The sequence below is a fragment of the Antennarius striatus genome, chromosome 14 (genome assembly GCF_040054535.1).
Source record: "Antennarius striatus isolate MH-2024 chromosome 14, ASM4005453v1, whole genome shotgun sequence".
NCBI classification, from domain to species: domain Eukaryota; kingdom Metazoa; phylum Chordata; class Actinopteri; order Lophiiformes; family Antennariidae; genus Antennarius; species Antennarius striatus.
Genome location: NC_090789.1, coordinates 9,711,020 through 9,720,735, shown reverse-complemented (window position 1 = coordinate 9,720,735; position 9,716 = coordinate 9,711,020). Strand labels below are relative to the sequence as shown.

The 9,716-nt window shown below is 41.2% G+C and overlaps 1 protein-coding gene across 3 annotated transcripts; it reads left to right on the top strand.

The window, feature by feature from the left end:
- The first annotated feature begins 481 nt into the window (after window positions 1–481).
- topaz1 (testis and ovary specific TOPAZ 1) lies at window positions 482–9,461 on the top strand. Of its 3 annotated transcripts, XM_068333438.1 has the most exons (19): window positions 482–947; window positions 1,027–1,076; window positions 1,340–1,428; window positions 1,778–1,809; window positions 1,891–1,958; window positions 2,108–2,166; window positions 4,108–4,194; window positions 4,454–4,511; window positions 4,621–4,772; window positions 4,928–5,020; window positions 5,109–5,209; window positions 5,780–5,843; window positions 5,951–6,122; window positions 6,204–6,301; window positions 6,491–6,656; window positions 6,920–7,072; window positions 8,472–8,675; window positions 8,775–8,961; window positions 9,045–9,461. In XM_068333438.1, the coding sequence occupies exons 1-19, from the start codon at window positions 700–702 to the stop codon at window positions 9,241–9,243; spliced, it is 2,280 nt and encodes a 759-aa protein (XP_068189539.1). In that variant the 5' UTR covers window positions 482–699; the 3' UTR covers window positions 9,244–9,461. The 3 variants fall into 3 exon arrangements, 2 of the variants coding, with proteins under 2 accessions (XP_068189539.1, XP_068189540.1); XR_011037996.1 differs by lacking the exon at window positions 9,045–9,461 and having other exon boundaries at window positions 8,540–8,675; window positions 8,775–8,914; XM_068333439.1 differs by lacking the exons at window positions 8,472–8,675; window positions 8,775–8,961; window positions 9,045–9,461 and adding an exon at window positions 7,319–7,691.
- The last annotated feature ends 255 nt before the right edge of the window (window positions 9,462–9,716 follow it).

Here is a 9,716-nt window from a genome sequence, read left to right as displayed (position 1 = left end):
TCTGACTCTTTTCATACATTTGAATCCTCCCTACACTTTTCTCAAGATAAGCAAGAAAGTGATGAAAAAGTTTGCATAATCCGTTGCCTGCAAGATGTGGTGCAGCCTTGTGATAGAAGTCCAATGAATTTTCCAAGAGAGAAATCATTACACAATACCTTCACAGATAAGTGTGTAGAACTTCAGCTGATGCTTCCACCATTGCTGTCTCCTCTCACCTCACCACAACGGCGCTCGCGGACAAACTTCCCGCTCAAACGTCCAGTCTGTTCAGATGTAGAGGAGGAAAAAATCAACAAATCTGCCTTCAAGCTCAATCCATACCCTAAAAAATGCATGCATCAGACTGTTGACATCAACAAAGTAAACTTTGAGGAGTGTATTGAACATGATATTGAAGAACTGGAAGAAGTCTCAAGGAATTTCAAAATTCCCGTAAGTATTAGGGAATTGCAGTCTCATACCATGGATGAAGATGTGGATGAGGAGGAATGCCAGGATGAAACTGATTTTGAAGGTGATGTTGTACAGGTTTATCAAAAGATTGCACAAGCTTCTTCAGCTCATGAAATAGAGGTGACTTCAGATGTTCTCGCTGAACCCTGCTCATCACTCAGTATTGAAGCGGATGATGAGGCCCTCATCGAAAAGAGAAGATCATGCTCTGCTAGAGCCAAGGGATTGTGTTCGTTTGAGCCAATGGGGACTCGAAGTAAAGCAGCAGCAGCTGGTGATACTCAGAAGGGCATTTTGAATGAGCTCACAGCTTATGAACAGGATATCCTACTTATAGATGTGATCCAGGATGACTCGGAGCTATTTGAAAGCGTGACTCAGGAAAGTTTGCTGAAACTTGGTCCTACCAAGGTCCCTAAACCCGGACCTATTGGACAGGTGCTGAGCATGTTTCCCAGGCTATATGAACCGTCACCAGCAATTGAACAAAGGTATGGTCTCATTTTTAATGATTACTCTTGATGACTTGTGTAGTTCATATAAATGAAGTCACTGCCATTTATTTTTCAGATTGACCTCTGTTAAAATTGATGTCCTCTGCGACATTCCTGATATTACAGGTACGATCAGAGTGCAATTTTGAATCTATCACACGTTTCAGATTTTATCACATGGTGGTAGCTAACTGGCAATAGCAAAACCTCAAACTGTTCTTCGCGCATCCAGGATGTTAGAATGATTACAAACAGACCTGTAGTTATTTTAAACCAAAACATGCAAAAAGAACAATTCAATCTGTACCTTTAACACATTAAAGTTTCTTGCATAAGTTATTGTCTTCAAAGATCACCATGTGATTTCTGGATCTGTGTCTATCCTTTAGAGGATGGTGAAGACAGGCCATGGAGACCTCACACCTCTTCCAAAGAACAAAGCACAAGGCCCGCCAAAAAAAGTCAAACTGAAAAATTGGTAATGTGTTGTGTCTCATGATAGAAATGAACAACAATCTCACTTCCTGAGACTCTTTCAGCTCTGTGCTGCAAGATCACTATATCTACTGTGATTGACGGGAAACAAAACATGTTGAAATATCTTTACCTCCCTCAAGTGAAATTCAGAATGAAGAGAGAACTGGAGACCATTCCAAAAACGCTAAATAAGGTCCTCCTCTAAATCCACAACGGATTCTGTAGCTATGTGCATGGCAGCAAACACACTACTACAATAGTGTCGTGATCTTCATCACATGGTCTTGTTTGGACGTAGTGAGTATTTCCATATAGTTATTACTGCATTAAAGATGTTTGTTTTTAAACAGGATCAGCCTGATTCCAACAACAACCATGAAAGGTAGCTGTTCATCACATGAAGATTTTTTTGGCTCTGATAATCTCTTGTTCTGCTAGTGACTGTGTTTATGTCCTATGGCAGAATGTGGCCCATCAAGTCAGTAACCTGCCTGCCCAATCACGTCTGTCCACCTAAAACCGTAAGAAATGGTGAGAAAAAGTAAAAACAATGACTGTTTAAACTGGTGTCATTGGACAACTCCGTATTTTGCCATTGCAAATGGTGAATCCAGTCTTTCTTTTTTTAGGAGAATTTCAAGTAGTATAGGTAACTAATTTTACTCCTGCTCTTAACACAGGTTCTTGGATCACAAGCCTGGCAAACAAGTCTGAGTTTAGGCACCAGAAATCCAATGCGGCAAGTATTCCATAAAATCTGTCTATCAAAAATATGTGACTGAGTCACTGCTGGTTAATGATTTACATACAGGTATTCTGTTTGTCTCCTTAACATGAGTGGAGTAAAAGCCAAAGTTGTCTTTTTAAGAATTGTTTAGTTAAAGTTAAAATATATGGAATGATTACTGTAGAAAAGGTCAGAAGTGTGCAATTTAAGTGGGAATTAAATCCTGGAAAATTTGTAAATGAAATTCAGAAAGTAAACCATGTCATTGTCTTGTGAGCTGAAGATTCTTTTTCAGAATAATTGGTATTAATGTGTCTTTGGAAGGTGACTGTGTTGCAAAAGACGACCAGTTCATTGATGATATGATTTATTGCGGTGGTCCCCAAGCGCCGGGCTGTGAACCAATACCGGTCTGTGGGTCAGTTGGCACCATGCCGCACATAAAAACTACATAACTCACATTCTACATAACGGCATACATTACAGCTAAACTGAAACTCCTAACATTGGCGTGTTGTTACGAGGATGCTGCGAATAAAGTTGCTTACACATTGCTTACACGCTGCAGTCAGAGTGAAGAATTAGTTAAGACCCCGTTAGAGCCTGTTGGGTTTTTCTGTCTGTTGAAGCTCTCTGAAATGTCTGCTGTTGTGATGAAGTGCTATATAAAGGTTTAATGATTGATTATCACCATGTCTCCAAAAAAGAAGTTGTAGGAAAAGCATGTGACAATGAGCCCTTTCTTGCAAAATAAACAATCAAAAGTTAATGAAGAAAAATAGACATTACTGAAATGTGTGTGGAGAAGGTTCTTTCAGCTTGGTGCCGGCTCCACAGGAGAATACAGTACAGTGCGTCCTCATTCTTTGTGGTTAATGCATTCCAGGAACCACACGCGATTAATTAATTCCGTGATAGAGCAACAAAATATCTTATTATTCATGGTAATTTAAACGTTAATGACCCTCCCCATACTGATATTAAACCACCTTCTATGTGTATTACCTTTCCCACACCCTTATCAACTGTTTATAGCACTTTTGTGTCTCACGTAAGTCCGAGACAAACAGAACCGTGCGCACTTCCGGATGCCATCAGTCAATAGAATGTCCGTATGCGCAAATGCACGGGGGCGCACTGTAAATGAATCAAAGGCAAAGAAAACTATTGAGTGAAAAGCAAAAGTTAAAAAAAAACTGACATCTTTTTTATTTATAAAACTTTTTTTAATAAATGCCAGGCTTTAACATTTTGATAAAACTAATATATAATTTTATTCTTTTTTTCTTTTTACTCAGTTATCATGTTATTAATAAAAACATTAAAATTAAGTTTTAGTTTTTGTAGTATTGGCAAAAGTCAATCCTTGCGTACGCTTCTACCGTGTATTTTGTTATTACTTTTTGGGATACATAGACGTTGTGTTAGGATGCAAAGAAATTTCTTGACGCGCATCCCAGGGATGCACTACTTTCTCGAGGTAAAATTAACTCTGCTACTGATATTAAATTAGACTTTTTGCTGGCAAGATAGTGCTGCTGTCTTTGTGCTTCTATTGACGGGTGGTGAACAAGCATGGAAGATGGGAAATCCCGCCCCCACAGCACAATTTGGAGTGGAAATTCTATCTGGCCTATCTGCCACCCTCTCCCTCTGTCTCTCTATGTCTTGCCCTGTCTCTATCCCCACTATATTGCCTTTCCCATCCAACAGGTCAAGGCGGATGACCACCCTCCAGAGTCTGGGTCCTTCTTGGAGTTTCTTCCTCAATGAGGGATTTTTTCTGCCACCGTTGCTTATCCTTGCTCTGGAGGGTTCTGTTGGGTTTCTCTGTCTGTTAAAGTGCTTCAAAATGTCTGATGATGTGATTAAGGGGTATATAAATAAAGGTTAATTGATTGAAGAAGATGAATGAATTAACATATCAGCTTCTCTTGTCCTGTGAATCCTCAGTACTGTCGACTGTACTTCAGCGAGTCGCTATCATGTGGGTTCAAGATGTGCCGCTTCCAGCATGTGCCCATGGAGGGGGATGAGAAGGTATACTCCAAATTAAATGTCTTATCCTGCCAACAGTATATCTGACTGTGGGTCAGTGGAGTGCTGCAGCTCCTCCTCCCTCAGGCGATGCAGAATAAGTGCACTGTAAAGTTCTCATTTCTTTTTAGAACTAATGCATAACATTACTGACTGCTAGTTGGAATGATGCTAATTTTTCTGATTCTGTGCAATGCTTTTCTGTTCTGTGCCAGGTAACGTTTATTTTTAGTTTTATAAAGAAACTTTCCATGTCTTTCAGTTCTGTGTTGAAACTGTGGTACGGTTCACCAAAAATTCAATGTGCCTCCAGAAAGCAGGCAAGTTATCAAATAGTTTAACCTCAGAATTAATTTGAAATTTTGACTGTTCTAATGGCATCTTCTGGCTGTCTGAATTTCCATGGGGTGTCTTCTCATGTGGCTCCAGGAGCCGTGTTTGCAGGCTACTACCACAACAACCCACCAGGAGTGTACTTCTCTATGCCGATGTTCTTGTCACTCATCTGGTCTCTCCTGAAGGCTGGCATGATTTCTGATGTTTTCTCAGTCCTTAGAGTGAGCTTGGCCCACAAGATAGTGGTCAGTCTGGTGTTCATTTATGTTTCAATAATTATGTCTCGCTGTAGAACACTTCATCAACCAGTAAAGGGGAGAGCGTACTGTAGTTTTATCTGTAGAAAAGCCCATTTTTACCTCAGGAGGCATACAACATGAATTTCTTTCTGTCTTGTTAGCCAGACTATGATTTTCTGTTGGCGCTCTTCAACTATGTGAGAGAAAAGGGTCTCATGGGCCTTGTACCAGAACTCATGCAGCTCACATTCATGGTACAGTCATTCAGACGTGCTTAAAATGACAGTTGGATCATTTATTTTCATTAGCATTTGCAAGAATTTACTGTGCCTATGTTGACAGATGGCCAATTCAGGCCTAGCGCTGAGTTTGGACTGCCTTGATTGCGTAAAAAACACCCCTGAGGTCCAGCAGACAATCTGTCCAAAATCTGTGTCGAGCAAGTAAGTGGATGTTCTTATATCCCCACATGTCAAACATGGTCTATCAAAACATTTGAAAAAATAGTTGAGGATTTGCTCTCATGTTCCCTAGTAAAAACAAACTACCATAGATTAAAGTATTGGTAGGAAGTTTCCTATCATCTACATGTACAGTATATGATATTGGTCAGGGGGTGTACAAAAAACAAAGTACACCATTAGTACAATCTCTTGAACCTGTTGGTCTGACATATTTTGAAAATGTCTGAGTATTTTTTCATCTAGCATATTTATGTCCACTATTTCTGCAAGTTACAACGAACCATTTGCTCATCTTTTCTGTAACTTTCAGTGGTCCGTAGAAAGGTAACTGATTTAGTGTCGACTCTGTTCAGTCAGTCAAACAGTATCTCTTTGTCAGTTCAGTAAAAGCTTTCCACCACTGAGTGGGTGTAACTGCAGTGGTTGTCAATTACCAGGACATCTTCTTTATAGCCTTTATTATCAGCTTTAATTTAGAAGTGATAATTCTGACATGATTGATTTAAATTATGTTTCAGCAAAAGTAGCTAATGTATTTTATTTTAAAAGGTTATCCACCATTACACCTGTTCCAGAGTACCTGAATTTGGCTCATGCTGTCGTTGAAATAGAGGTTAGTTCTTCAGGAAGTCACATTTGTCAACTTATCTAAGGATGAAATGATTTTGTGTTTGATCTGTCATTGCATCCAAACATCCTTTTGTGTTTTCTGCCTCGAAGCTTTGTAGCAAGCAAGAAGACTGGAGGCAGATGGGGGAGGTTTTCAGGTCTATCTGCCAATCCAACCAGCGCACCAACCTAATGGAGCAAATCAGTGGCCGCATTGCTATTGCCTTGCTGTCTGAGAGTAAAGACAAACTGTCACTGCCCTTTGCTACCTTTGCTGAAACCGGTAACAAGCTATCATAAATGGCGTAACATTCTAATTATAGATCCTAATGATTCCTAATCATTTGATTTTTCTGATTTTTAGTGTGTCAGGATGATGAGGACAGTCTGGCCAGGGTTTTTTTAGGCAGGATTGGAGTATCACTTATGCTACGATACCACAAAACACATCAATGGTACAAGGTAAATCATCTGTGAACTATTTACTCTCTATTCCCAGCCAGCCAAGGACAAGGACTGGCTTTCTAGGTGCATCATGAGTGTGCTAGAATCTACACGCTGTTATCTTAAAAATATTGTATGTAAATTATTCGAAGAATATTGACAGGAGTGTAATGCCTTTTTTATGTTTGTGTGTTTGTGTACATAAAGGGTCAAAGGGTGGTGGAGGTGCTCTGCATTTCAAAAGTTGACTACTCAACACTGAAGGGATTGTTTGGGAATGAGGACAATGCATCACGATGCTTCCTAATCACTGTGGCCACCGAGCTCTTTCTGTTTAGCGGAAGCTTGGAGGGAGCTCTAAACATACTCCGAGGTATTGTTATTATTATTATTATTATTATATAGTATTGTTGCAAATTTTATCTTGTGTTTTAATTTTAAAGGCTAACTATTTTTGAGGATTTGGATTCTGAAGTTTTGGTAGTGTCCTCTGTATTTTAATGCATTTAAGAATTTAAAACAATATAAGATGTCTGATTGATTGACTACGACACAACACTATCAATGTATTTGCTTCTGCTTTGTACTGTGCCTTAAATTAGCCTTTAAATTCTGGGTCTTTGCTTGTGCATTCAGAAAACAAATGGTTCCTGAGTTCGGCCTCATGGCCGTGTAATCCTGATGATCTGGAGAGCAGGGCTCGATTGCTGACTCGACTGGCTGAGAAAACTTCTCACAGAGACACTCTGGAAGTCCTCTGTAATCTGCCAGGACTCCAAGAGCCGACTGGTGGGAATTTATTGTAATAACAATCTCAGTGTTACTCAATGAAGTAGACATGTATGGTGAAGTTGTGCAAGACTTTGGGACAGTTTATTGTTTGCTTTTCAAGTCAGTCAATAATGGCAGAATTAAACCTATGAATTCAGAAGCTTTTACAAGACCTTCCACGACTCAAATTCTCTCAAATCCTTCAGACATGACAGGAAGTTAGACATTCTCCTAATTTTTATCTATTTCACCACTGTGGGACAGACGTCTTGTCATCAGCTGCTTATCCTGCTTCGGGCTGCTGGGGGTGGCAGTTTGAACGGGGAAGACCAGAGACTTCTCTCCCCAGCCACTTCCACCAAGACCTCTAGGAGGGTCCCAAGGCGTTCCCAGAGATATAGTCTCTCCAGCAAGGAAGGAAGGCACCCAGGGAGCCACCAGACCAGCTGTCCGAACCACCTCTAGAGCAGAGGCTCCAATTTTAGCCTCTGCTGGATGTCTGAGCTCCTCACTCTTCCTTGCCTCATTGATGGCTGATGCTGCGCATTGCGTTGCCTGTAGGTGCTCATCTGCTGCTTCTGGACTCCCACAGGCCAACCCACCCTTCAGCCTGACGGCATCCCTCACCTCTGGTGTCCACCAGCTGGTTCAGGCATTACCGCCACAATCATCACTGGCAGTCTTGTAATTACATCTACGATTGCCTCGGCAATAGCAGCACTGGACATAGACTATTTAGATTCCATGTCTCTTGCCACTTGTGGAATATGATCAAGTCTTTGCTGCAGGTGGGAGTTGTAGACCAACTTGACAGGGTTCTCAGCTAGATGTTCCCAGCATACCCTCACTATCCGTTTGGGTTTCTTAATTCTGTCCAGCGTCTCCGCCCACCATCTGATCCGTCACCATCAGGTGGTGATCGGTTGGCAGCGCAGCTTCTATCTTTACCTGAATGTCAAAAACGTGTGGCCAGTGATCAGCCCATGTGACCACAAAGTCCACCATTGGTCTGTGACCTAGGGTTTCTTTGTGCCAATTGCACCTTGAGTTCCCATCGAGACAGCTGGTTCCAGAACCCAACTAGATGTAATTGGAACATCTCAAAGTCCCACACAAGCTTGGGCTCCTTACCCACCGGAGAGGTGACGTTTCATGTCCCTGTGATGAAGGAGCCCACCACCTGTTGGGTTCCAGTGCAGTTTGGATTAAGTAGCTGTAAAAGTCTAATTCCTGCCACAGAAACTCACTACAGGGACAAACAGACCCAGTAATTCTAAAGGAAACCCCTATATTTTGTAATTTATACTATTTGACTGAAAATATACATTTTGACTTGAAACACTTTTCATCAGTATAAGCTGCAGTTATAAATATCCAAAACAAAATGATAACTGATAGCTTATTCTGTTTTCTTCAGACCTGGTCGATGTTTCCAGGTACGGTCCGTTGTTTAACGCTCATCTGCAAATATGTGTGGATCGACAGACCCTTCCTGTGGCTTCAGACTCGGTAGACTTCATGCTCTCCAAAAAACTTGCAGTTGACCAGGCTATTCTGAAGATGCTTTTTCACAAACTGGCCAAGCAAAACCTCTGGCTCCGGGCACGGGAAGTCTTCAGACGTGAGCTCCCCCCCTCTTCTGGGTTTTTTCAACAGAAATTCTAAAGCAATGTATGACTGGCATGTTCATCCTTGTTTTATTTTAATGCTTCATTTCTAGACTGTCTGAGGACGGGGTACTACAAAGGCATGTCCGCTCCTCCTGGTTTCATGACACTGATTGTCCCCTGTGGATTGGGGGTGGTCGAACTGGCTCTCGCTATTGAGATGTTCATCACTGTCAATGCTACAGTCATTCTCCCCCTTTCAGAGACGACACCCTGCTGCCCCATGATCACTCTTAAACGGTAATGAGTGATTGGTGGCTTGTTTGAGAACGCTGGTTGCATAGTGTGTTCTGTGTAAACGATGCTGCTGCTTCCTCCTCCAGGACCCTAAGTTGCGAGCGTGAGTACCTATCAGCCGGCAGCCGCCTCCTCTCTGCAGCTTCTATCCCTCAGCCCAAACTAATCATTCACTACAAAGCAGTGAACTCCTCACAGGAGCAAGTGTTCACCCTTGATGTTGCCTCTGCTCGATCCTGGCTCCGCCGCAATCACTTATGGGCCAATGACATGTGGCCACACTGAACCAAACTGCATTCTTGATGTACTTAATTTTTCTTTGTTGGCAAATCTGCTAAAGTTCCAGCACTATCAGTTGACTATAAATATATTTTTATAATGTTTAATCCTTGTTGCATCTTTGTTACCATTTTACAATACTAATTGTCAAAACATCTTGCAAGTTTGAGGCTTATGGCTTACATTTTCTTTGTATGTTGGTATACATGTTTTTATATAAAGTTCTGCTCCAAAAAGTTTGACTCATGTTTGGAAAAACAAACCTTAAAACCATTTTCTGGAATAAAATCAGTGGTTAAAACTAGGGATGAGCGACTACACCACTATCTGTATCTGTTCAACCAACTAGATTATCTGTATCCGTATCTGTTCTGGAATGGGCGGGGTTTAAACTGGAAGTGGGAGTGGTTTGACCGGAAATGGGTCGGGCTTAAATCGCTACATTATTATAAGTCAAATTGATATGGATTGATCACAAG